Source organism: Neltuma alba, unplaced genomic scaffold (genome assembly GCF_004799145.2).
Source record: "Neltuma alba isolate B1F8T4 unplaced genomic scaffold, ASM479914v2 tig00008095_pilon, whole genome shotgun sequence".
Taxonomy (NCBI): Eukaryota; Viridiplantae; Streptophyta; class Magnoliopsida; order Fabales; family Fabaceae; genus Neltuma; species Neltuma alba.
Window position 1 is genome coordinate 1 of NW_021634948.1, and position 27,654 is coordinate 27,654.

The 27,654-nt window shown below is 36.3% G+C and overlaps 3 protein-coding genes across 4 annotated transcripts; 2 read left to right on the top strand and 1 right to left on the bottom strand.

Moving 5' to 3' along the window:
* Window positions 1-22: 22 nt before the first annotated feature.
* On the bottom strand, window positions 23-6,603 carry LOC114753733 (amino acid permease 8). Its single transcript, XM_028942441.1, has 7 exons — window positions 6,417-6,603; window positions 4,399-4,726; window positions 4,072-4,289; window positions 3,846-3,985; window positions 3,508-3,735; window positions 3,003-3,420; window positions 23-396 (listed from the first exon to the last, which is right to left on the bottom strand). The coding sequence occupies exons 1-7, from the start codon at window positions 6,481-6,483 to the stop codon at window positions 23-25; spliced, it is 1,773 nt and encodes a 590-aa protein (XP_028798274.1). The 5' UTR covers window positions 6,484-6,603.
* An 8,537-nt stretch (window positions 6,604-15,140) lies between these two features.
* Window positions 15,141-19,810, top strand: LOC114753732 (3-isopropylmalate dehydrogenase 2, chloroplastic-like). Of its 2 annotated transcripts, XR_003741042.1 has the most exons (12): window positions 15,142-15,386; window positions 15,840-15,969; window positions 16,068-16,179; window positions 16,639-16,714; window positions 16,912-17,000; window positions 17,788-17,874; window positions 18,118-18,234; window positions 18,361-18,468; window positions 18,571-18,624; window positions 18,706-18,858; window positions 19,081-19,300; window positions 19,467-19,810. XR_003741042.1 is itself a non-coding variant. In XM_028942440.1 (11 exons), the coding sequence occupies exons 1-11, from the start codon at window positions 15,164-15,166 to the stop codon at window positions 19,153-19,155; spliced, it is 1,224 nt and encodes a 407-aa protein (XP_028798273.1). In that variant the 5' UTR covers window positions 15,141-15,163; the 3' UTR covers window positions 19,156-19,810. The 2 variants fall into 2 exon arrangements, 1 of the variants encoding a protein (XP_028798273.1); XM_028942440.1 differs by having other exon boundaries at window positions 15,141-15,386; window positions 19,081-19,810.
* A 3,184-nt stretch (window positions 19,811-22,994) lies between these two features.
* On the top strand, window positions 22,995-27,585 carry LOC114753738 (protein cereblon-like). Its single transcript, XM_028942446.1, is given in 11 exon segments — window positions 22,995-23,475; window positions 23,619-23,704; window positions 23,791-23,868; window positions 23,957-24,004; window positions 24,007-24,068; window positions 24,164-24,229; window positions 24,569-24,670; window positions 24,786-25,353; window positions 25,980-26,185; window positions 26,363-26,526; window positions 26,831-27,585. Coding segments are annotated over 11 exon segments (1,764 nt in total). The 5' UTR covers window positions 22,995-23,227; the 3' UTR covers window positions 26,967-27,585.
* The last annotated feature ends 69 nt before the right edge of the window (window positions 27,586-27,654 follow it).

Below are 27,654 nucleotides of genomic sequence, written 5' to 3' on the forward strand. Positions count from 1 at the left end.
ATCGCCTGAAAAATAGTTGCCATTAAGGTCTAAGAACGTTAGAGTTTTTGAGTCTGTCAATGTCGTCGGGTACTGGGCCAGCGAAGTAATTTTGAGAGAGGGCAAGGAATTGGAGGTTGGAGCAATTGTACAAAAATCTGGGGAATTCTCCGCGGATGTTGTTGTTTGAAAGGTCGAGCACCGTCAGATTCTTGAGGTCGCAGATAGCTGGCGGTAGCTTCCGGGAGACACCTTTTCCTGAGAGAAGGAGCTGGGTGACGACGCCATGGGCGCAACGTATCTCTGGCCAATCGCAAGGTGAGGACGATGAGGTCCACGATCGAAGCGACGGTGGATCGCCCAGTTGATGTTTAACGTTGAGCAGGATGATCTGCTCGGAGACTGCGGCCCGCGAATCTGCACTGGAGGTCAGTGAGAAGCTAAGGAAGACGAAGAATGCAACACAAGCGGGGAAATTCCGGGCATTCGAGACGTTGCGGTCTGTTGGTGTGGTTTGGAAATTTGCCGGGAAGACATGGCGAAACCAACGGTCAAAATTCAAACATGGACGGAGATCAGCGAAATTGCGTTGCGTAATGGTTAGTGCGAGTTGTCACTATTGCGAACTACGAACTTATAACCGACGGACAGGTTAAAGTAAAAGGGACAAATAATAGGGCATAATTGCAATTATGCCACTATAGAAAGAGACGGCGGTCACGAGTCCATAGAAAATCATCACCAGTGATGGTAATCTAGTCTTACACTCTTGTTTAAAGAGGTTTGTTCAAACACGGGTCGTGGAAAGAGGACATGCTAATAATTGCAACACGTCATCTTTTCCTGCCAGGCCACTAAGAGCACTGCTCAATTGTTTTCCCCCAGCACCATCAGCATAATATCATCATCTGTTCACACGAAATCTAAAGATGTTATTTTGAGATTGAATTTTCACTGGGAAGTTGAAAAAAGAATAGAGACAAGCTTTTTTTTTTTTAAGGCTTAGAAGTAATCCTATTCTAAATAAACAAAAAATGCTTAATTACTGGTTTAATATGAATTGGAGTTCTTACTGCATAAAAAAATTTAAATGACGGAAAGGATTGTACTATTCTTATACGCGTTATCTCCTTAATCTGTTTATTATGATTAATCAATCACACAGTCTTCACATCATAATCAATCAATCAGGAATTGAAAAAACACACACACAAACGGCTCAAAGTAAAGCGTACAATCCACAAATGGAGCTGACACACTGGAGTCACTTCTAAAAAGCAGTAACTTCTTATAAAATTACATACTGCATGGACGTGTCAACTAGATTTATATGAAGAGCTTCAATCCTGTTTTCCTTTAAAGAAACTTAAATCATGGAGGCTATGATTGGGATTTTTTTTTTTTTCCTTCTGCCGCTTTTTTTTTTTTTAAAAAAAATTCTGTGGAATAATGGACTAGATTAGATGAGCAACACAGAATACAACTGCCCCAGAAAACAAAATAATCACATACCTAACACGAGGCTGCTGCTTACTTTGTCCAAACCCTCTCTAACAAAGCTTACGGCTTTGTCACAGAAAAGTTAAAAAGAAAGTGTCGGGGCTCAGCTTTCACGAACTAATCAGGGTTGGTGAAGAAGATAATGGCAAGTTGGTGCTGGGAAACATTATCAATTTAACATAGTGAGGTTAGGATATTGCTGTTGACTATAAAACGTATGGTTAGACGTCGGTCAATATTTCAAAAAAGCATCCTTTCAACGGTATTAATTAAATTAACTTTCCACGCAAAGCATCATTTGTTTCTTCGTTTGCTGCCCAAGTTCCAATTCAGGGTTGAAATACACAAAACCGATTGTCGTGATGCAATTTCCTTCTAAAATTGACCTTAATACCATGATTTGATATTAGTGCACTCCATACAGTACACAGCCATATCCAGACGCCACACTGAATGTTACAGTTAATATGTGAGGAAGCTGGTGGGGACATATATGAAGACAGTTTGGAATAGATTGGACCGACGTTCAACTTTTCTTTTACCGACTTTGAAAAAAGTCACTTACCTTGGAAACTCCCCATACTAATCTGCTGATATGTGAAAATAGACAGGACAACCATTGGTTGAAATATGTCATGGAAAACAAAGGGGAACAAGGAAATTCGCTAAACTTTTGATGGCTCATTCCACACTACGCGGATAAACTTAATGGTGAAATATCACTCTGGGAATAAGAAGAGCAGTAACATTTTAACATCTCAAAATTCTAAAATATTAATAATTCTGTAAAACAATGAATGATGTGAGTTTGAAATGCTAGAAGAATGTGTGTGAAAAAACTGTTTAATTTAAAATAATTCCCATATGGCCACGGCTGTGTTTACGGGATATCCAACCATAGCGTTTTCAGGCCAAAAAAAAAATCGTATTATTAATAATTTAAGAATAATGTCATTTGCTTTAATTTTTATATTTAATACTGATTAATTAAAATCTATATTGTGGGTGAGTGACCACAAAAATGAGCTTGAAGGTGAATGATATTCTTCTGGTTTCATTTACAGGTCATTTTCAACATATTTCACATAGATTAGGAAAAACCTTAAATTTCATTAACATTCATTTAAAATTCAACAACTTTCCAACTTTTATTATTATTTAGTATACATTATTTCTCATGTAAATAAGATCGGCACAATAATAAATAAAGAGTAAAATTGTACATTCATATAAAAAAATTTGTCGATAAAAATGGCTTCTCTCTCTGCCTTATAAATAGAATCAGAAATATAACTATAATTAGGGCTCATTGGATTAAAGTTCAAGATACTATCGTAACACTGGAATATGTGTACGAAAGTAAGAGACTCAAGTTCTTCCTGTAACGATGCATAATCTTAAGCTACTACAGAGCTCTTAAGATCAAGGGAAGTAGGCAGCACCCCTTGAGTCTGTGATTACAGTGGTTCCCCATGAAGCTAGGCTTAGTTGACCTATTGCCACATGACATTAGTGACTACTACTGTTTAAACATGAGGGCTTGTATTTGGAGAGATTGTGGCTGATTCCATGAATGGCACCAACCGCTGCGGCCAAGGAAACAAGGAAGCAGACAAAGCTCAGAAGTTGTAGCGCGCACCACTTGAGTGACAGGGTTTTTATCTGTCTCTGGGCGATGTGCATTTGTACAGGGAAAAACACTATGAGAGGCCAGAACCCAATGGCTCCGAGCAGGGCAAGAAACTCATTGAAGAAGGGCATTGCCATGGCCAGAGTAGTGGCTATCATCACAAATACTGTCCTCCAAACTAGCCTAAACATGTTCAAGTTGAGTGTCACATTGCCTATTCTGCACGGGTATTCTTTGTGCACAAAATCTGACTTCGGCCACATCATCTTTGCACCCAATTCAACTATAAGAAAGAATGCTTGAGCCATTAACTGTCATTGAATAATGATTTCTCGCATCAGACGGATATTATAACAATGTAGGTGTGCCTCTTAATTCTTAAAAACTGGGGAAATAACCTGATATGCGCCCAGCATGTGGATGACGATGCATATATTTCCTATGTCGACCAGCCAGAAGGGATCGTAAAATCCGAAGCCAGTGAGCAAGTTGCCTGGTGTTTTGTCCCCAAAAGCAGCATAACCAAGGCCACCGCATGCAAGGAAGAGTGATGTCATTGCTGTGATCCCCAACACGTTAGCCTTTTTCATCTGCTTGCATTCTGGTGGGGATGATTTCAATGTGTCCTAAACAAAGCAAAGAGAAAATCCATTTCGAAAAAGTTATAGATGATCACAATCCCAGCGTTCAGTTTGCTTATTGTTGCTGTGATCATAATAACAACCGCTTGCCTTACCATAATATCAAAAACAACAGTAGCGTAAGAGCAAGCAAGCGCTATGTTCCCCATTGCACTGAAAATTCTCCACATTTTATCTTCTTCGGATAGATCAGGCCCTACTTCTACGCCGGTTACACTGGTTGGCCTTCCTTGTCCTGTTCAAATCCAAATGTCATTCCATGGATATGCCGATACTAATATAAACTAAACGAATGTATTAATAGTTACTGATAAATATTGCCTTGGATGAGGACAGCGAGAGACAGAGCACTCCCAATAAGAGCATAACCAAAAGACGTAATGCAAGCAATGGTTGAGAGCCAGGTAAGCTCGTGGAAATTGGGAATTTGGGACAAGAATATCTGGAGGGCCCCAAAAGCAGCCATGAAAGGATTGTTGGAAAATTTGCAATAAGCTTGATGGCCTTTTCGGTGGAAGCACCCAGCCTTCTTGATGGCCCTGCACCACCATAACAGAACAGAGCAGAACAGAACAAAATAGGCTCAGTTTAGTCATAGTCACGTAAACATTAAGTCGAAGTGAGGGGAGATATTGTGACGTGACGAACACTAAGCTGGTGGAGGTGGTGATAGTATAGCCAACAGTAATTCCAGCGAGCTTGGAATACTGGACGAAACCGCAGGCGAGGTGCATGCGGCCGCCCAAGTAAGATTTGACGGCTTGCATGTAAGTGTAGTTTCTGGTGCCGGAGATAGGATGGGGATATCTGTAGCAATCAGCAATGAGATTGTAAGTGAAGATGGAGATGCATGAAAAGGTGACCATAACACCTACTCCTCCGATCCATCCAAGTTGAGCCATCGCCCACGGCAGTGCAAGCACTCCTGCTCCCACTACCACAGTTATTATGTGCGTCGTCGCCGTCAATGCACTCCCTGCATATCATGCAACATGTTGTTCATCATCTTCCACCTCCTTGTTCACTTTTTTTTCTTTTTCAAATTTTGTCGGTCAATTACACACCAAAAAAGAGGGGTGCAGTCTCCGGAAGTTCTTGTCTGTTTTAGGAACTCTTTCTTTGCTCTAGATTTTTCTTGAATAGAAAATTATTTCTCCTCCGTGAAGACGAAACCGTTTAAAAGGGCCATGCCCTTGTTCCGATGCTCCGCACCATTCCACCCAAAAAAAAAAAAAATCAGTTTTAATGCTCATAACTTTAACGAGCACTTTAAATTTGCTAGATCTTGATCATCCATATTTTATTTGAATGATTTGAATTTGATGGTTTTTTTTATTTTTATTTGTTCTAAATAATTATTTTTTTAGAAAATAGTTTTTATTTAAAAATAGTTAATTAAATATTTTTAATCTGGATCATTCAAATAAGATATAGACGATCCAAATTTGATAAATTTAAAGTGTTCTTTAAGGTGACAAGTAATTAACCAGGTTCCAAAAAAAGAGAGGAAAAGACTCAGAAGTGAAGGGAAGGGCAACGAAACCGCAGGTAAATACTTTGGGAAATATTGAATAAGAGCCTAATTAGCGTATGATAAATATTGGGTTGAATGTCGTAGGTTGTTATTTGGATCATCGTTATCAAAATAGATATGTAGATCCAGGAGTAATTAATAGTAATTAATAATTGCGCGCGTGTGTAAAGTCAGGCATGTTTTAGTTTACTTTCAATTTAAATTTATTGATTAAAATAGTTTCCATAAACAGCTGTAATAAATTTATGGCCAAGAAAAATAGCTGTAACAAACGCATGTGTTTCTAAGGTGGAAAAAATAAAATAAATATTTTATAACGTGGTACAACCTTTTCTTCAAATAAAATTACGTAAATCAAAAGGAAAAAGCACACACACACACACACATATATATATATATATATATTTTTTTTTTAAATTTCAGAGCAAAGTAAGTTTAGGTTGAGTTTGAATATACACACATACACACGAAAAGAAGCATAATTTTAAAAGTCGATAACGTTTAGAAGTTGAGCTATCAATATCAAACACCTAAATAATACTCTTTCAATCCTTAATATAAGATCTATTTAACTAATTTGATTAGATTAAAGAAGTTAGATAACTTAATTATAAGAAATGTGACACGTTTTTTTTAAAATATTATAATCATCTTTCTTAATACTGGAGGAGTACTATTGGTTGAGAGAGTATCTAAGGTTAATTTAAAAAAAATTGTTAAATATGATAAATGAGTCTTGTATTAAGACCAAAACTGACTCAACAACTGTTTTTTATATTAAGCACGGGAAGACTACTAAACTCAGAGATTCATATTAAAAATAATTTCCCCTTTGACGAGACTTGAACTCCATGGATTTGTGCGGAAAGCAAAGGATTTAATAGCGGAGAACGGTGCGAGAAGATCACGGAAAGCTCAAACATCAGTCAATTGAGAGCCGATACCTTTGAGCTTATTAAAATAATCTATCGGCTATGTTTTAAAGAGGAAAGATTCAATCCAGTCGAATAAAAGAACACATACAGAATGTGCAGATCATGCGAGCGAAGACCCAAAAAGTGAAGAGAGGAGATAATTATAGACGAATCTGCGAACAAAACTAAGAAAACCAGAGAAAGAGAGGAAGACGAACCTGTTCTTTTGGGCATGCCATCGTCGTCGACTTGCGAAACGGTTTTCCCGTCGGGCTTAATGTCCATTTCGATCCCTTCTCGCAAGTCGCAACTCTGAAGCGCGGCGTGGATGCTCACAAATGGGCGACGCGGGACGCGACCCGCCTTCACTCACACGTGTATACAAACCCCCTCACTGTACTCTCCAAGTTGTTATAAGGAAACCATAATGGCGCATTTTACTACATTATAGACCATTACTTTGTGCGCTCTGAAAGTTATTTTCAGAAATTAAATAACCTAATTTTTTCTTTCACTTATGACAATTCGGCCACGCAATTCCTTTCGCGTTTGGATGAAGCTGAAAGCGACAGGCTAAAGTGCTAAACTCCGACTAAGTTACTGTATGCGGAAATTTTTTTTTTTTTGACCCGTCAATTATTATATTAATCTATATGATTCTCCACACTTAATCTTAGCCAAAAGGCCAAGAAAGGTATAATCTATATGATTCTCCACCTTAGGATGTTTGTGGTACTAGAATTTTCGTCCTTTTAAAAATTTAAGAACTAGACTTTTTTTTTTCCCCTTTCATGTGTCTTCTCCATTTAATAAAGAAGCAGATCAGTGGTCAAGTTAGTACTTCACATCCAGAGAAAATTTAAAAATATTTTTAAAAAAAAGAGAGAAAACGATCTGACAAATTTTTATACACAAAAAATACTAATTGTACTACTCTGTAAATTTTATACATGCAGAATATTAGTACTACTTAGATGCTTCTCACTGATGAAATTTGTAATGGAGATTTTCCCCAAATTTTCGAAGATATTATTGCATTTTGAAACTAGTTTCTTAGCCTGTCAAAAATCTCAGAGGTAAGAAAAGGAATGTAATAAATGTGGTGAGTACTCCATTCATCATAGAGTCAACAATATGACAGGGTAGCTTTATCTTGTGGGGGGCAAAAGTCCAATCGTGAATGAATTTTCAAACTTAATTGGAGTAATCTCATTCGTGCAAATCCCACCACTCAAACGTCCAATAATACGCATCATGAATAACTTCGATCGAAATAGAATGTTACCCTTGGGCTTGTTTGATGTGAACTGTACTGTGTTGATTTGGCTGGTCCCCAACATTCACATAACATCGGTTCATATTTAGTGACGTCTCATGGGTGCCCATTATAGGCATGGGGATTCACTGGAAGATGCAAATTATAGATGTGGGTACACGATGATCACGCCTAAATGAGAAATGGGAGACGGATGCAAAAGAGTAAAGACAGGGATCACATCACGACAGCGACAACATTGGACGAACGGATGGCTACCCACATCTGTGATTCCTCCGATTAGGCAGAAGACAAAAGCAAGTGCCAGATTTTCTCATATGTGGTGCAGCGCAAGTGGAGTTTCGCCAGAGAGGCAGAGCTGGGCCCCCGCTCGGTTTTCTAGCCCCCCCCCCGGGGGGGTCACCCTCTAGGAACAGATTACAGAGCTACCCTATTTCTTTTAACGTGCGTCCCTGTGCTCTTCACATTTGTGCGCAGTGTGCTCCTTTTCATTGTTATGTTACCTAGATGTATAGATTAGCTTAAGCAGCAGCATTATTCTACATACTCCCTTTAATTTGCCCACCAGCGGCAAATGTTGTTTCGAAAACCAAAGCATGAGTGAGGAATCCCCTGGGGGGTTTTTGGTTTTAGCTTATGAAGTGGGCCTGCTGAGATGGAAACTGGGAAATGCCCGGCTTTGGCAAGTCAGTGGAATGTGCTTTCAACAGAAGTATCTTTCTTACCATAAAGTCTGGGTTAAGTAAAAAGAATTAGTACTTCACAACATAATCAACTAATATTCAAATTCTTACTAAAAGAGATACTCGCATTCAATTCTTAAATAGAATTGATACTGCATGACCAAAAAAAAGGCGTATCTACTTTGGAAATCTTGTGATGCTGTTCATGTATGAAGAATTTACTTATAAGAAAATTTCACGAAATTCTGACTGGAGACGTGCTTATAATTATTTTTTAAAAATAAAATGACATAAGCGTCTTTGAATTCGCCCCCTTTTAAAACTTATAAGCCAACCGCGTAGATTTACAGATGAATTTACATAAATCAATCTGTAAAATTTGAACACTTATCACCAAAGAACCATGTAAATTCTCTCTCACCAAAAAAAAAAAAAAGAACCATGTAAATTCATTTATAGAACTTTGACTTCTAAATATCAAAGTATAAATTTTATAGGAGATTTATTTGTGAATGTAAGAAATTCAAGCAGTAAATTTATGATGTTTAATGTCTAGATTTAAAAATTTTAATAAAAAAATACTACCTTCGGTTTTTAATATAAAAGATAAGTTAACTTTTACTTTAATCCTACATATAAGACCCAAATTTATTTTATTTCTCATATTTATTTATATTTTTTTCAAAGTAATTCTTAAAGTAATGGTAGTTTTAGCTAATATACTTTATTAACAAGGATAGTTTAGAAAAGACAATACTTATTTATTATAAATAGCTGATTTAACTACTTTTTTAATCCATTTAAGTTAATCAACTAAATCTTATATCAAAAACAGGAGGAAGTACTTTAGGGGGAAAAAAAGTAATTAGTCAACCATCGCTGGTGCAACCTCCAGCTGGCGAACGTTGAGCAATGAGTTCAAGAATATTTATCTCACTTTACATAAGAAATTATTGCAATACTACCTCCAATCCTTAATTTAATATAAGAGTTACTTAAATAATTTGATTGGATTGAAAAAATTAGTTAAATTAGTTATTTATAATAAATAAGTGTTATCTTTCTTAAAATATCCTTATTAATAAAGTATATTGACTATAATTACTATTATTACAAGAATTATCTTAGAAAAAAATAAATAAATATGAGAGACAAAATAGAGTAAGATTTTATATTTAGGATCAAAATAAAAGTCAAACGAGCTCTTATATAGCCTGAAAGTAGTAATATTTTAGGAGGCTTTTGGATATTTTCACAAATTGGAGGGATTTATTTATAAATAATTTTTTATTTGGTATGTATGTAACTTCTTCAAAATTAATCAATCACCATCATTAATTTATTGAACTCAAATTCCTTGTGGTATTCCTGTCTTGCTTACACGATTCTATCGTAAATGGAGAAAGATTGTGCTTCATTTATTCAAAGTTTGAGCATGAGAGCTCCACCTGAGATTATGGGTCAGGTCAGAGGAGGTCATGATATGCAGTCACGATCAAATGATCAGTCAAATATAAATAATTATTCTGTCATAGATATAATTAAGAGAAAATTGCAACAAAAAAAAACCTTGAAAATTAAAAAATGAAAAACACGAACCCATTTATAAAAATTGTTATTATTTGCTCATTAACTGTTGTTAAAACCAATAATAATGTTGTAATGGGTCTCAATTTACAATTGTTCATTTTTTAATTATTTTTTTATGATTTTTTCTATTGACAAATTAATCATGGCCTTCAATGTCATTGATTATGCCCAAACAATGAGAGGACCAGCGTAATGACACGCTTACTTGTTATCATTTTACTTATGTAAACAAATATAAACAGATTAATCACTATTAATTTGTTGAAAAAAGGAAATATAAAAATTATTTTTCTGTGAGAAACTATCAAGTACATTTTAATTATATCGAGATGGAGGTGAGTGGGGGTATAATAAATCACCTCTGTGTATTATTATAATCAGGTTAGGTTAGGGGTAGGGGTGTGCATAGACCAGATTGGACCGGGTTTGTCATCAACTTGAAGTCTGGTCCAGTAAAGACCTCGGGCTGAAAAAGACAGCCCGAGGTCTGGTCCAGTCCAGTGTCAACCCGAGGTCGGGTTGGACTAGACTTGGTCCTCTGGACTGCCTGAACCAGTCCAGGCAGTCCAGACTTAAATTTAATTTTTTTAAAAAAAAAATTTCTTCAATAGGAGGTAAAACTGTAACTTACTATATAAAATTTTGCATATATTTTAATCCAAAGTTTATCAAATTTGATCATTCCTTTTCAATTTCCCAATGCAGTCATGTTTTATTAATTAATCCTCATCAATATAGATCTTAAATTGTAGAAAATATATATGCATGCTTATTACTTAGAAAGTTAATAGATAAATCTTGATTATTTGAATAGATAAAAAATTTATATAGAAAAATTAAATCAAATTAAAATTATATAAATAATAATTTAAAAAAACCGGGCTAGACTGGACTGGACCTAGTCCAGTCCAGCCCGATGAGACCAGTCCGGTCCAGTCTGGTCTAGTCTTGTTTTGGGTCAATTTTTTCTGGACCAGACTGGACTGGGTTTGCTCGGATTGGACCGGACCATACCGGACCACCGGGTTTTTGCATAGCCCTAGTTAGGGGTATTATTTGCCGGTGAAAATTTCCAAGCTGCCGGTTGAATCAAGATGATGGAATCCAACTTATTTCTGAAAACCAATAGACATTCAAGGATAATGCCAATATGAAAATAAAAATAAAGAATTGTCCACGAGCTTCTAATTTAGAGGCACTGATGTTTCCTTATTAATGGGAAGTTGCGTATTCGATTACGCATGCAATCCTGTTCTGATAGCTCTAGACTACTAAACCCTCAGAATCAAGAAATAAATGAATTGAACTTTATTTGGAGTCCCTCTATGTTTTATTATCTCTGATTCTTAATAGAAGACTTTATTTAATTTTTATTCTGGTCTTAAATATAAAACCCAAATATATTTTGTTTCTCATATTTATCTTTTTTTCTAAGGTAATCCTTGTAATAATAATAGTTCTAACCGATATACTTGATTAGCAATGATATTTTAGAAAAGACAACATCTATTTATTATAAATAATTAACTTTACCAGTTTCCTTAATCTAACTCAAATCAGTCAACTAGCTCTTATATTAAAAAACGGAGATAATATATATTTTCAATTTGTTCCCCAGTTCATCAACAGCTAGATCTGTCACTATTTCACAGTGAAATCAGCATGAAAATAATCAAATAAAGATACCCAGATTAGAAGCAACATCCACAACAGACATCAATTATATTCTTTAAAACTTGTAATACCCGGTTCGTTTTAAAAACAGGTCGGGTATAACATGAATGCATCCGAATATATTTAATTGATAAGATTTGAATAATATTTTGATTGGGATTTATGTATATTGAATTAAATGAAGAGTATCATTATTAAATGGGATTTCAATTTGAAAGTCAAATGAAGGAATTAATAACTAATTTTGAGTTTAAATAATATCTTAATTGGGATTTGAATATATTGAATTAAATAGAAAACATCATAATTAAATAATACGTCAATTGGAGGCTTAAATAGAGAAATAAATAAATAATTTTAAATTTTTATATGGTCTTCTTAATTTTTAAATCTCTAATTCAAATAATCTCATTTGAATGAATAAAAAAAATTACACTTCTATAAAAAGTGAATATAATTTTAAGCTGCCTTAGATAATACAATTTATTATCATTTAAAATTTAATCAAATATTTTAATCCGTGCATCGCATGGGAAAGAAATCTCTAGTTATCCACGATTTTCAATGAAGAGTTCATACGGTTTCTCCGTTCTTAAAGCAGAGCTAACATTTGGCAGTTTGAGTAGGTTAGGATTCGAGGATCCTGCAATAAATGGTCCGTTTGAATCAATTATTAGAAAAATAACTTATTGTCAATTTAGCTTATAAAAAAGTAAAGTTGAGTAAAAACTAAATTAGATATGCTGAATTGTGTTTTGATTGGAATTCAGAAAAGTTAGTTTGCAAAAATGAGATTGACAAAGGGTTGTTTGGATTATGATTGGGTAAAAATAAGTTTAGTTGTAAAATGACCAAAATGGATATGAGTTTTAATAAACAATAAAACATAATTAAAAAAATAATTTCACATAATATAATAAAATTAAAATAATTTAATATGAAGAAGTCAAATTTAATGAGTGAATCAAATTTTAAAACTTTAGAGAAAGCATAAAAAATATTTTAAATATAAAGTAAAATATGAAAAAAAAGTATATTTCTATGAGCATCTTTAAAAACAAAAGTATATTTCTAATTTATTTATTACTTTTAACTAATTTTAATTGATTTTTTGTTATCTATAAATTAGTTATTTGAGACTTATAATGAGAACCATAAATTTCTTAACTTTTTCTCTCTCCATGTTTTAAAAGTTATAAGTCATAAGTTGTTACTTTTAGCTTATAGCTTATTGTAGTGCTTTTCATATAAAAGTCAGATTGTCTAGTCACCCATCCAAACATCATCCGAATTTCCAATCAAGTTTCTATCCAATTTAAACTAGTTTTCATCCCTGAAAGCTCAACCAAACAAGCACAAAGTCAAAATCTTAAGCGACTACAAAGCTCATAAGATCAGGGGAAGCAGACAGGAACCTTTAGGTCCGTGACATAAGTGAAACATTGTCTATACAATATACATGAAAGGGGTTGTATCTGGAGAGACTGTGGCTGATGCCGTCAATGGCGCCACCCGATGCGGCCAATGAAACCAGGAAGCAAACAAGATTCAATAGTTGTAGCGCACATCACTTCTCCTTCTTCCCCCCCCCAAAGCATAAGTATTATTTTTTTTATTAGAGGCAATCCTATTCAAGACATTGTCAGGCAATAAATGTGGGAACATCTTCCAGTAGGGATTCGAACTTTGGTTCATCATGTTATGAGCGCACACCACTTCTGTAAGAGCATCTTTATGTCTCTTTGGCGATGCGCATTTGTATTGGGAAAAGTGAAAAACAGTATGAGAGGCCACAGCCCAAAAGCTCCCAGCAGGATGCAAGAAACTCAATGAAGACAGGCATTGCCATGGTCAAAGTGGTGGCTATATTATCACAAACACTAAGGGTGTTCAAGGCTGGCCCGTTCCAGTCTCAACATTATTGGGACGGGACGGGCCCGTCTTGACATTTTTTGGGACAGGACAAAAAAAAGGACCTGGACGGGACGGGGTCACCCCGTCCTGGTCCCTTTTATTTTTTATCATATTTATATAATATTATTTTTTATATTTCTTTTAAGATTTAAGACTATTGTATGGAACCATGGATATATTTATTTAGAGCTTTTATATTTGTTGATGATTTGAGACTATCGATGATTAGAATTTTTAGTAAGTTTTTATTGTGTTAGAAGCTTTTGTTTAGAATTTTTAATGACTATTATATATAATATTCTGAGCTTTTATTTAAGGGTGACCAAACAAAAAAATAAAAATAAAAAGATGTTTTTACAAGGCATAAACCCAAAAAACTATAATTAAAAAGAATCAGATTTTATTAAAAAATAACAAAATTTTAAAAAAATATATTGAGATGTCCTGATTCCATTCCGGATTCGTCTCCTCCTAATCGAGACCGGGACAGAACACGGAATAGAAAGTCTGTCCCGTTACTGTTCATCAGGACAGAACCGGGACAAGCTTATTCCGATCATGATCCGTCCCGTGAACAGTCCTAACAGACTAGGCTAGACATGTTCAAACTAATATTTGAACCACTAACTGCCATTGAATATTGATTTCTCTCATCCAAGTGGTGGGGTGGCAAACCCAGCATATTATGGTCTCATCGAAAACGAGGATAGTGAAAAAGATGACCCTGGGAAAATTTGTCGCCACTTTGACATTATACCAGGCAAGGGGAGGGATTTGCATTCCATTACTATGAAGTTCTCATTGGTTCGACTTTCGAGAAACGATCGGGAAAACTTATATCGAAAATTTTATTAATAAAAAAAATCTAAATTAAAGTATCGGATATGTTATGTGTCTAAAACTTGCAAAATGTCTATACTTTTCACGTATAAAGATTTATCAACTCATTTTTACTAATGCATTTCGACCGACGGATTTTTTTGACTGATTAGTCCCTATTGTCAATAGACAGAGGTTGGGCAAAAAAAATTATAGAGGTGAAAAAAAAAACCTAGGTTAGCCTGACCCACACCGTATGGGTTGGCCTGTACAGGGTCCACCGATACAGGCTTAGGCCCATATAACAGTTTGCTTATATCAGGCGTTGATGCTAGAGCTCAGCCTTTTACACATGGGCTTACATTTCAGTTTATAAACCTGTATACTTTTTTCCCTTTCATTTTTCAAATAAAAATTATTAACCATAGACAAAGAAAACACAAATTATGATATTAAAAGTTTTAAAGTATTCAAAAGTGCGAATTTCAAATATAAACTGCAACACACAAAAATACAAATAAATAAAATAATCACAATTTCTTAATCTTTAATATATGGAGTGACTCTGAGTTAGAATAATTAGAATTCTCATAACAAATTGTTTTGTTATACACCTAGCATTCTCATGACGTTTTTTACTTGAAAATTATTCACAAGCATTTTCAACGTTTAGATTCCATCCATTTAGAAAATGATCATTTCCACTTTAGCTAAGAAGCTTAGACAACTGCAATATCCAATCTCATACTTTTAAGTTTTAACATTTTTAATATTCAGAACGTGTATGCCAAAATTGCATGTCTGACTCTGGTAAAAAAAAAAAAAAAAGAATTGCATGTCTGACTCCATCAATGCCATGCCAGTTCCCCTCGTTCTCCAGTGTAAATGAGGCAGCAACGGCGTCGTTTCAGGCAGCAGAAACAGGAGAGGCTGGGCATGGGGGAGGCAGCGGAGAGAAGCCCAACGCTATATTGCGTTTTTGCATTTCCATTTCTTACTGATCCCTAAAATGGCGGCTTCACTTCAGTTCAACTTGAAGGCTTTCAGGTCATCTCCTCAAGACTTTCGCTTGTCATCCAGTAAATCATTCAAGTCTGGCCTTGTCAGGTGTTCGGCAGCCTCCCATACTTCCAAACGCAGTTACTCTATCACTTTACTTCCTGGTGATGGCATTGGCCCTGAGGTCACCACTGTTGCCAAGAATGTGCTGGATGTCGCTGGCTCGCTTGAAGGTCTGTTTGAATCCCAAACAGGGTCGCCTGCTTTGTGGCGAGCGTAGAAAATCACTGTTTTTTTAATCTTGTTTATTCTCCTAATTTTATTTTCGTTGATTTGTGTTGCGTAATTTAGTTTCCCTGTAATTCTTGTATTTTGGATTTGATGATCTTCCACTGGTTATGTTGATAATCGACGGCATTTTAAATTTTGTTGGATGGGGTTGGTGCAAAGGCTCTCTGTTTCTCTCTGGAAATAATCGTTTTGCACAGTGGACTGGCTACTTTCTTGTTTTTGTCCCATGTAGAATTCATGCTATAAGGTAATGCATTACAAGATGAAAATTGGATCAGATACAGGAAATTAACAATTTTGTAATTTCTGCACGCCCAAGCATTAGTGAGTACAGTGCCTCTGTATATACTTTAAGCTCCCATCTTATGCACTATTCTGTTCCTTTCTTAAACCAGGAATTAATTTTAATTTTCGCGAGATGCTTCTGGGTGGAGCTGCATTGGATGAGACAGGTGTACCATTACCAGATGAGACACTGTCTGTAGCAAAGCAATCTGACGCTATTCTGCTTGGTGCAATTGGAGGGTAGCTATTCCTTTCACATTCTTGTGTTTGAAATAACTTTTATCCTCTAATTCTTCTCTCTACCAAACATCATGTGTCCTTTCATTTATTACTTAAAGGTATAAATGGGATAACAATGAAAAGCGTCTAAAGCCAGAGACTGGGTTGCTTCAGCTTCGGGAAGGTCTTAAAGTATTTGCCAATTTGAGACCAGCTATTGTATTCCCACAGGTAAACCTAATGCTGGCTTATGAAATTTGAAACACAGGGATATGCTTCCCGTTTATCTCATACCCTGATATCATATAAACTGGCACTTAAACAGAAGCCGAGTCCAGCCTTTCCTTTTGCTATCAAATACATCTATCAATTTTGTTAAGAACATTAGAAGGTCCATGTAACAAAAACTTCCTCTCTGTATGCAATTATTTCACTTGATAATCTTTGAAATTCTGTGGTTGGGCTAGGTTACTGGATGAGTTTAAGCATAGTATTTGGTGAAATAACAGCATCATTTTGTGCAACAATTATCAAATCATCCAATATTATAATATCATAGAGCATGGCTTCATGTCTTGTATATCAGATACTAAATGATATCCCCTACCTTGTATCTACGATTCTGTACTAGTTTTTAAGTTGGCTTTAGCATTCTATAATGCTATTAACTTTTTGTGAGTTTCCCTATAGTTAATGGATGCCTCAACTTTGAAGAGAGAGATTGTTGAAGGGGTTGACCTCATGGTTGTAAGGGAACTCACTGGAGGTCTGTCAAGGTTTCATTTTGACTTTGTACAGTGGATTTAATTTTCTTTTATGATCTTTGAAATAATAATTTTCAACTTTTTAAGCAGCTTTTAAATTTAATTTTTTTAATTCTTCATCCTTTTCCTTTTTACCTAAACTTAAAATTTTGTGGCCAAATCACACATAACTAAGTTTGTTGCTGCTTCGTTGAATTAGGTATTTACTTTGGAAAGCCCAGGGGCTTTCGTACTGATGAAAGTGGTGAAGAGGCTGGTTTCAATACTGAGATTTATACTGCACATGAGGTATCTTGCCAGTCCCAGTTGGTTCTCTAGATCAAGCATCTGTGATATCATGGTGTTATCATTTTTTCATGCTATTGCTACTTAACATGCACTCCGGTGAAAAGTTATTTTAATAATTTATTTCATCTTGTCTGCCTATTTATTTGCTTCTACAATTTGATAACCTATGACTAATTTGAATTTGAAATCTCTTTAAAGAAAATTTTGGCGCCATAATTTAATTTAGCTTGATGAAAGATGTTGCGTTGTTTATCCTTCTTTTATTGCTAAATTCCAGTTTCTCCAAAACATTTTGATATTATGTTAATCCCTAGATTCAAAAGTGTATTTAAAAATTTGATTACACATGAAAGTATGTTCTTTTTTTTTTAAAATAAATTTGCTTGTGAAATAGAATTCATTTGAAGGATTTAAGTTGTTACTGCACTCAAGATCTAAATTGATGACAAATTAAAGAAATCTGGCTAGTTTTTATAGTAAATTAAAAATCTTCAAATTTTGCTAGAAGATGGTAGTAGCAATGCAATTTCCATCACGTGCTTTGTGTCATGGACTTTCTCTTTTGTCTCTTGGAAGAATAAATATGTTACTTTCGGAAAACTGGCTTTTTCTAAAAGAAAGTATATGGGAGTATATAAGCTGTGGCATTCACATTTCTATTTTCGCTCCAAAAAGAACTTCTATTTTTCTCAGATCTCCTGACACTTTCCTGCCCCTACACTGAGTGTCAATATAATCCCTGAAACCATGATTATTTGTTTTTGACGTATGTTAATTCTTACACCAGATTGATCGCATCACACGATTTGCATTTGAGATTGCTCAGAAGCGGCGTGGGAAACTTTGCTCTGTTGACAAAGCCAATGTGTTAGAGGTAGTTATTGCTGGATACAATTAAGATATTTATTCATAAATTGGGATTTGACTATAGAACTGTTTGAATCATCACTTTGAGTTTTTGGCTAATCTGTGGCTGTGAGGTTGTGTGATATACTGAAAATTTTTGTGCTTATGTACATTTGTTTTATTATATACTGAAAATGATACACATGTATGTGATAAATTTAGGTCCTCCTCCAACATATGTTAATGTGCTTGGTCTGTCTATTATTTTTAGGCATCAATGTTTTGGAGGAGAAGAGTTCTCGCAATAGCACAAGAATATCCCGATATCGAGTTATCACACATGTATGTTGATAATGCCTCAATGCAATTGGTTCGCTATCCCAAACAGGTCTGCTTTTGGAGTATATTAGCATAATCTGTGTTTCATTTGTACATTAAATGTAACTCACAGATGGAAAATTCTTTGAATGAAAAACATTGCAAGCGTTACCGTGTTTGATGCTGAATTTTGCAGTTTGACACAATTGTGACAAACAACATATTTGGGGATATATTATCAGATGAGGCTGCAATGATCACTGGAAGTATTGGGATGCTTCCTTCTGCAAGTCTTGGGGATTCGGTATGGGGACAGAAAAAAAAGAAAGTTATTTTACTGTAGATCATGAGTGTGTTTAAGGTTAGTGACTTTTCAGTTGACCATATTGGGTTTGAATTGGTTTAGGGACCTGGGCTTTTTGAACCTATACATGGTTCTGCTCCTGACATTGCCGGACAGGTTAGTTTTTTATACTTTCCATTTATTGGTTGTTTATCTTTGGGCAGCATCCATTACAACGGCATAATTATCTTTATACAGGACAAAGCAAATCCATTCGCCACTGTACTTAGCGCTGCTATGCTTTTGAAGTATGGTCTTGGAGAAGATAAGGCTGCTGAGAGGATAGAAAATGCAGTTTCGGACACCTTGAACAGGGGATTTCGAACTGCTGACATTTATTCTGAAGGAACGGTAAGCGTGTTGTTCGGTCCCTTGGCTTTTATGTCAAGTTCTTTCATTGCACTGGAGCGGACTAGGAAGCCTAATGCCTACTATATGTTATCACTTCTTGTCCATGATGTCTTTGATATGTCTACGCGTCTTTATATGAGCTTTTGTCTAGGTGATCTTGTAATTCTTGTCTTTCTGCCCAATGAATTCGCACTGTGTAATGCTCATTGTCTCTTCATGCAGAAACTAGTAGGATGCAAACAGATAGGTGAAGAGATTATGAAGTCAGTTGAATCCCAGGTTCCTGCTACTGCATAAATCAGACGTAGACATCCACGAAAATTGGGTGCTGGGGTTGGCCCGAGGATCTCGTCTGCGAGACTATGATTATCAATGCTTTCCTTAATGCTAAGTAGAAAGAATTGTCCCGTACCGAAGAGAATTTCAGGTTCCTTTTGGTGAGGTTAGAAAATGTTATTCAAGTGAAAAAATGGAGCATTTGAAATGTAGTTTGTTATCCACGGTCATTCTGTCAGGAAACACGTGCACGATGAAAACCCACTTTGAGACGATATTGGGGATTTCGGAGCCATAACTGCAAATTTTGTTTCTGCTTTGACTTTTGACAGACAAGTGGCGATTTGCACTCCACTAGTAAAAGGCATATAGGAGTCCACTTGAGTGGGAAATATATGATGATAAAGTAGTTCCTAATGATTATAGCGTTCTTGGTGTTGAAGCAAGTGTGTTTTTTCTTTTTTTGGGGTCAAGTGTTGAAGCAAGTGATTAAGATATCTTACGCCGACAAACGTACTCTTAGAATCGCCACCCTTGATCTCCATTCTTCAACAAGCACCCATGATTTTGGTTTGTATTTTTATACATGGTCATTATATAACCAACAGTTAGTCAATGATGATCAACTAGAAATGTTTAGCAGAGTAATTATGTAATAAATTATATATTTTTATGATGGAGCAAACATGTAAATATAATCGGTGTTGGGCACAATCAGCAACTGTGCCCAAACCGAAGTGTAAACCGACATCGGAATTCTGGGAAAAAAAACAGAAGAGCCCAAATGGGAACTCTGGAGATTTGGACGTGCCATCCCACAACACGAGCTTAAATCCGGCAACCAGAAACAATTCCTGACTGGCCATCTGTCTGTAGTATATTAGGCCGACAACAAAAGGGGAAAAGCCCAACTCGAGATTTTAGATGAAAAGTTCAGCCCATCATTTTGATGTGGTTTTGTAAGGGGAAAAAAAAAGATTAACATAAATTTTGGTCCCTCAAATTTGGACCCATTTTGGTATTGATTCCTTAAATTTAAAACCTATGGTATTGATTCCTCAAATTGTATCCATTTCTGGCCATTGGTCCCTGGTAGTTTAGGCCATCAAAACCATCTGAGTTGACACTAACTCTTTTAACCTATGATGTGGCATCTAACTTAAGAGAATGAGGTGGATAATAGTTTGATAATGTGGCTTGCTGACATGTATATATAAACAATGCGAGAAAAAAAAGAAAAGAATTGACTTGAAAGAAAACACATGGACAGAGCATTTAAAAAGACCAAGAACACGAGAAAAGAAAGGCAAAAAAGGGTTAGGTCAATAGTGAAGCGGACCTACACTTATTGGAGAACTATGATGTGTCCATCACTGGAGGAATGTGATTTGTCAACAGCAGTCGAGGGAAGAAACGATAACAGTAATTTTGGTGAGTTTTACTAGTTGAAAGGTGAGAATCTATCGCATATGTTAATGCGTTCTAGTAGTAACTCGTGCAATGTGAGAAAACAAAGGTCGATTTTCACCGAGTTATGCTTGTTAAAGCCATGATGGTGTTTCAGTGAGCTCTGCATGTTTGTTTTTGTTAAGTTTTGTTCGGTTGTTGTACATTTGAGAGGTGTGGTGCATTTGATCTTTATCCATTAAGTTGTTCAATGTTGCCGTTCTTGCGTGCTGTGTGTTCAAGTATGCTCTGTTCTCATTTCTTGAATGGGAAGACATCAGTATGATGATTAGATGAATTTTTATTTCATTTGGTTGTATTTTGGAGCATTAACCCATTGCTTTGAGCTTTTGATTGTGTTATTGTGGACCAATATGGATGGGTTTTTTGCTTTGTTGACAATGTATGCTTTGGTTCATGTGTTCTGTTTTAGATTATTATTTTGCTCTACAGGTTAAATATGGATGGGGAGGAAAAGAAAAGTGAGAGTTGTGAAAGTAGTGGAGAGGGAGGGAGTAAAACGAACTCAGGATCTGATTTCTTAGACCTTGAGAATAGTGAAGAGGACTAGGTATCGAATATATATATTCAAAAAGACCAAAGACCAGTTCTTAAATATGTATTCGAAAAGACTAGTTCTCGAGTGTATATTGAAGAAAAACAGTTTAGAGAAAGACAATTTTAATGGAGAGATGTTGAAGATAAGTAGAAGATGGGATAGGAGAGATGTTGTAAAAAATTAAAAACTTATACCAACAACTTACCAAATACCAATTGCCCTTCCTTACAATTGCTGGATCTTCGTTGCCTTCGTCCGATCTTTCTCCTCAATCACCTTATCTATGGGTGTCGGATCTTTCTTGTCGTCACTGATGACCTTCCCTTCAATCTTAAGGCTCTGTTTGGTACGTAGTACTGAAGGGGTTGGCATTGGTATTGGTATTGGGATTGCTCATTTTGTGATGTTTGGTATGAAGACCTCAGTAATCCCAGGACTTCTGGGTACCACCTTCAATGGGATTGCCCAGTACCACCCCACCCCTAGTACTGGAAAATCAATCCTGGGATTGAACTTTTTGGGACCAAATTATCCCTCACCCATCCCTGTCTCTCAATTATCCCTATGTCTTCTCAATCTCCCTCCTTCTCTTCTCCCCCCCAACTGTGAACCCACCGTTAATGTCGACCTCCATTATTAGCTTCGTCTTCCACTGCTAGCAAAGGTTGATGTCAGGATATTACAAACAACTAATATCATGAAGTATTTAGAATTCATTGATGTTAATGATTATGAGAGTACCTACTCTAAATCTATCCATTATCGATGGCGACTAACTTTTTCCTCTACCTCTAACTTCGTCACAACCATCCTATAGACAATGGTGGCCACCTTCGTCATCCATTGTCGACCGAGACCAGCTTCTTTGATGAAGGTGATTTTTTGAGCAAATTTGGATCTTGGTTTTATGCATATAAATCGAGATCTAGTACAATTAATTTTTTGAAGATAGATTTTGATCTTTGACAGCGACCGCCTTCGTCCTCCATTGTTGACAGTCACCAGCTTCTTTGACAAAGGTGATTTTCTAAACAAATCTAAATCTTGGTTTTTTGCACCTAAATCTAGTACAATAAGACTTTTGAAGACAAATTTGGATTTTGGAGTTTATGTTAGATCTAAAGCTTGTTTCAGATTAAAGTGAAGAAGAAGAAGAAGAAAGGTGTGAGGAAGGGAGAGGATGATGGAGTTTTTTTTATAGGTATTTTAGGCACTTTGTATTTTTTATTTTGTTTTTTTTCTTTTTCTAATTCATTGATCCCATAAGCAATCCCATGACACACCAAATGTCATTTTATAATCTAATCCCAATCTCAACCCTAATACTAATCCCAATACCAATCCTATTCCCATTTTCTCAAAATCTAGTGCAGCGTACCAAACCTAAATCTCTAACCCCTTCCCTCTTTCTTTCTCAACCGCTAGTGCGTCAATTTCTTCAGGTAACTTGTCTCCCTTGCATCTGTGCTACTTATTTCCCTTGCATCAGCACTAAGTTTTAAAACATCCATTTATCTTTTTTTTTTTCCTTTTTCCATATAAGATCCACGTACATGTCAGCTTTTATGTACACATTATCAATATAACAAAGTTAGTGCCAACCCACACCATTTTGACGGCTTAAAGCTACCAGGGACTAACAGCAAAAAACGAATACAATTTGAGGGATCAATACGATGGGTTTTAAATTTCAGAGAGTAATACTAAAATGGGTCCAAATTTAAAGAATCAAATTTATATTAACTCAAAAAAAAAAAAACATAAAGCCCTAGAGGGCAAATGAGCAATCCAAGTTTCTAGCGTTTTTCGGTCTGCTGGCCACATCAGCCGTGCGTCCGCGTCACTGCGTCTGGAAAGCGGTGGGGGCTGGAAACGAGAAAACGAACAGTCCAAAAACGGAGAGAGAGAGACAGGGAGGAAATTGAGCAGAGGGAAGGTCTGGCCAAACGGTAAGGAGAAAGTTTGTGTGGTTTCATCCACGTCATGATTAAGAGCGTGCCAAGTAATTAAAAAGAACATCCATTAGTTCGTTACTACAGTTTCATTTCATTTCTTCATCAACCTGCTTTAGACGAAACCCTAGGAGTAATGGATGACGACAGAATACGCGAGAGGGAGAGGCATCAGATCGAGCAGATTCGCCAGCTCGATCACGACGAATTGCGGGTTGAGGAAGTTGATGACCTAGAAGACGATAGAATGCAGGTGGTAATGGGTGACGAGAGAATACTCGAGAGGGAGAGGCTTCAGATCGAGCAAATTCGCCAGCTCGACCTGGAAGAGTTGCAGGTTGAGGAAGTCGATGACCTCCGAGACTCATCCGACGAGGACGCCAAGTAATTAACCGTTCTCCGTCATCCCTACTATTCTTAATCTGCCATTGGTTTCTTTGATTTTTCTGTATGTGCTTTTCGTGAGCAATTTTATTTTATTATGTAAATTGCTGATGATCTTATGATCATCTTGTTTGGACCCCCAGCGGCCGTACTGACCGTGCTAGGCCTGCCTCATCCGATGATTTCACCTTCGATACGTGTATAACGTCTTTGCACACATATCTGGGTGGTAGGCGTTCATTTGTTGGCAATACTCGCCCCTTTCTTTGACACAGCTATTGTTCCATATTGCTCAGTCATACTTCCATGTCGCAGAGGTTGAGGACACGCACCACAGGACTGCCTTCTTGGACGGTGGGGCTCGTTTAAGCCTCCCACTTTTCTATCTTGAAGGTATTCACATCTGTGCATCATGCCATGCATTCTGTTTATAATTTCTAAGTTACGCGAATAGCTTAAGATTAGTTTCTGCAACATTCAGGAGTTGTACTCTTTCCTGGGGCTACTCTTCCCCTGAGAGTTATTCAACCCAATTTGTTGCCGCTGTTGAACGAGCACTGAGCCAAGTTGATGTTCCTTACACTATTGGTGTGGTAGGTGAACTTATCACGAGTGCTTAAAAAGTATGTCAATGCTAGGGATTTGCGGGTGGTTTTTCTTATGAAGCTCATGTGTGTGCTTCTTCCAGATTAGAGTTCATAGGGATGCTGAAAATCGTAGGACAAAATTGGCAAGAATTGGAACAACTGCAGAGGTATGATTTGCGTTGCTATTTGTTTGAGTACATGCATAGTCTATTAAGTATCATGTGCTACTCTGTTTGCTCCAGTTATAAATTCAATGCATGGTATCCACCCTGATGTAGGGGTCAAGTGCGTAACAGACATGATAAAGAGATGAGCAACTCCTTTTGCTTCTGAAAACTTTTCTGGTGCAACGTAGATGGTGTATTGTGAGATCCAAATTAATTGTTCACTGCATTTTGTTCCTTGATAAAAAAAGAAATATGTATGTGCTAGTTAGAATTTGCGCAGCATATTCTAATATCAAATAAACTGTATTTTGGCTTATATTATTTGCTAAATGCTTACAGATTCGACAATACAGGCGGCTAGAGGATGGTTCCCTTAATGTGGTTACCCGTGGACAACAACGGTTTCAACTGAAACGCCATTGGTTTGATGTGGAAGGAGTGGTTAGTACATTATTGTGTTTGTTGCTGCTTCTTTTCAATATTCTCAGCAATCGCCATGTAAGCAAAAGCTGATCTTGATGTTCTTCTCTTGGTGAATTGTTGTGATATTTTGTAGCCTTGCGGAGATATTCAAATAATAGAGGAAGATCTACCATCAAGAACTCCCAAGGATGCTTTTGTAAAATTAGCTCCTTTAAGTAATCTGCCTCATAACCGTGGTGTCTCACGTATGGCTTCAAATTTTTCTTGCGCTAAATTGCATGGTTCCAAAAATGAGGATGATGATTCAGATGACAGCTTCGAGAGCTTTGAGGAGGAACTTTCACCAACAGAAAGGAGAATCCACCAATCTATCACTGGTTCTGGTCATGGGCATGATATCATGGATGAATCATCTAACAGTGATTATGAAGAATGTATACATGAGTCTGATCGTGAAATTAGATTTAGCCTAAATGACTCTGACATGACGAGGTCATTGCTCTCTGAGCGTGGAAAACAAACTGTAAATACAGACTTGACTGGGGGCAGCTGTTCCACTTCAGGTTTAGGCAAGCAACCCTGCAAAAAGGCATCGTGTAAAAGTACAAGTGCCAACTTCTCTCATGGAATTCCAAGGGCATTCTGGCCCCATTGGGTATACCGAATGTTTGACTCCTATTGCCTTGCGCAGAGGGCAGCAGGTGGTTTTGCTTTACCTTCAACTAACCCGAGACTCTTTGCAAGCTTTTTTGTTTTGTTTTTTTTGTGTGGTTCTTACCGTATAATGAATATTATTGGATAAAATAAGCCTTGCTTTTCTTTTTCTGCATTCTGGTTTGTATGATTTTAGATTATAAATATAGATGAATAGAGAATTATTTGCAATGAGTTACTTGTGCTTCACAAATGCATTTATGCAGGGCCCTTTTAATGAAACCCCAATTATTATACTGAATATTCTGTGCTTTTCATCTAGGCTTATATTGGTGGTCATTTATCTAAGCCTATGTCTATATCTTAATTTTTGTTTTTTGAGGTCACTTTTTATTCAGATTGATTTTTGAGCGGTTAGTGTGTATGGAGATTGGGTTAGGTCATATGATCGAGCATGGTAAGTAGTAAAATGTCTTTAAGGTATCAAAATTAAAAAAGCAAAATTGAATATCTTGTAGAACACCTTTAATTGGAAGTTATATACTAGCTGCTTGAAATTAAGATTTCATTTTAAACAAAGCAGAATTCGTTTATTTCTAAAATTTCTTTTATTGTACAACAGTCTAAATGCGTTCATGTAAGAATAAAAACTAATGCTTATGTTGAATTGTAGATCTGTGGAGGAATGTGGTTGGGACACCAAGCATGGATGGTCTTGTGAAGAAGCCTGATATTTTATCATTTTATATTGCCAGTAAAATACCTGTGTCCGAATGTACAAGGCAGGAGCTTTTGGAGATAGATGGCATCTCATATAGATTGCGTAGGGAGATTGAATTACTAGAGTGTGTTAATCTTATTCGATGTAGAAACTGCCAGGTAAGCTTCGTCCCATCAAAGCTTCACGCTGTTTGGTACTTGTTTGTGCAAACAAAATATTCCTTTTGTTCGGAATAAATTTTGATTCTAGTACAGATATTTTCTTCAACTGGAATTTTCTTCTGCACTTTCATCAAATGCAGAAAATAATGTACTTATCTCACTTGTATTTTTCAGACTATCATTGCAAGGCGGAGTGATATGTTGGTGATGTCTAGAGAGGGTCCTCTTGGGGCTTATGTTAATCCAGGTGGTCATGTCCATGAGATCATGACTCTGCACAATGCAAGTGGCTTAGCACTTGTGGGGCGAGCACATACACAATACAGTTGGTTTCCTGGGTAAGTTGTTCGTCAATTTTTTATCCTCTGTGTGATGCTTAGAAGATGTCAACTTGTTTATGTGGTATGACTTTAATTGTCCAAATTATAACTATTCATTCCTCATGGCAATTTTGAATATTATCATTATCATTAGTACTTAGCTCAGCTAATTGAAGGAAAAATACACTTCTATCGCTCAGTTATATATACTAACTTCTTCCGTGGTTGCTTTTATGTGAGGGTATTAATACTCAGAAGTAACTTCAAATATCTGTGTTACTTTTACGGGAAGATAATGGGAGTAATTTGCCACTTCTGACAGATATGCATGGACAATCGCCAACTGTGCTACATGTGAAAGCCAAATGGGGTGGCTTTTTACAGCAACGAACAGAAAACTGAAACCCAGATCATTTTGGGCGATACGCAGTAGTCAAGTTGCGGAAGAGATGCGCTAAAACTGTATTTAATGTGGATACCAATCATCTTCGTTCTGTTTGAAGCACTTGTCCATTGTGATGGCCTCATGCATCCATTTGCGATGTATACAATGCTTCTGGATAGGCATATAATGCTTGCATTGTAACAGCTTTGCGAACTAAAGTAACGCATGAATTTAACCTCTTTTATAGCCTTGTTCTTATGTACCAACTGTAGAAGACGTGATATCATTCTAGATCTCTTTCGTGTCTATTAGGCAATGTCTTGTTCATTGGTAAGCATGAGGTTGTACCTACAGCATCTTTCAGTTCTGGCAGCTTCACGTACCAGCTGCTGCTGCGTGTTCTGTTCTCATAGATTAGCTGCCTCCTTTGTGATACCGTCTGCCTCAGAGCTAGAGGCTCGGGTTGGGCATGAATCATAGATAGCATGTCCAATTCATCACCCGATCGATCTTTAATCGGGCTGGAGCATGTTACTTTCGAAGGAGATTCATGAGAGGACTTGTTAACCTGAGGATTTGGTTATTTCTAATCTCATAAAATTTGTTGCCTTTTTCATTTTTGTATGAAATATGTTGATATATAATGTAGCCTGGTTACATAAATTATTAATATTATTTATATTTAAAATTAATTTGTTTGCTAGTCATTTATACATGAAGAATCCTTTCATAACAAGAGTTTTTAGTCATGTTTTTTCTTT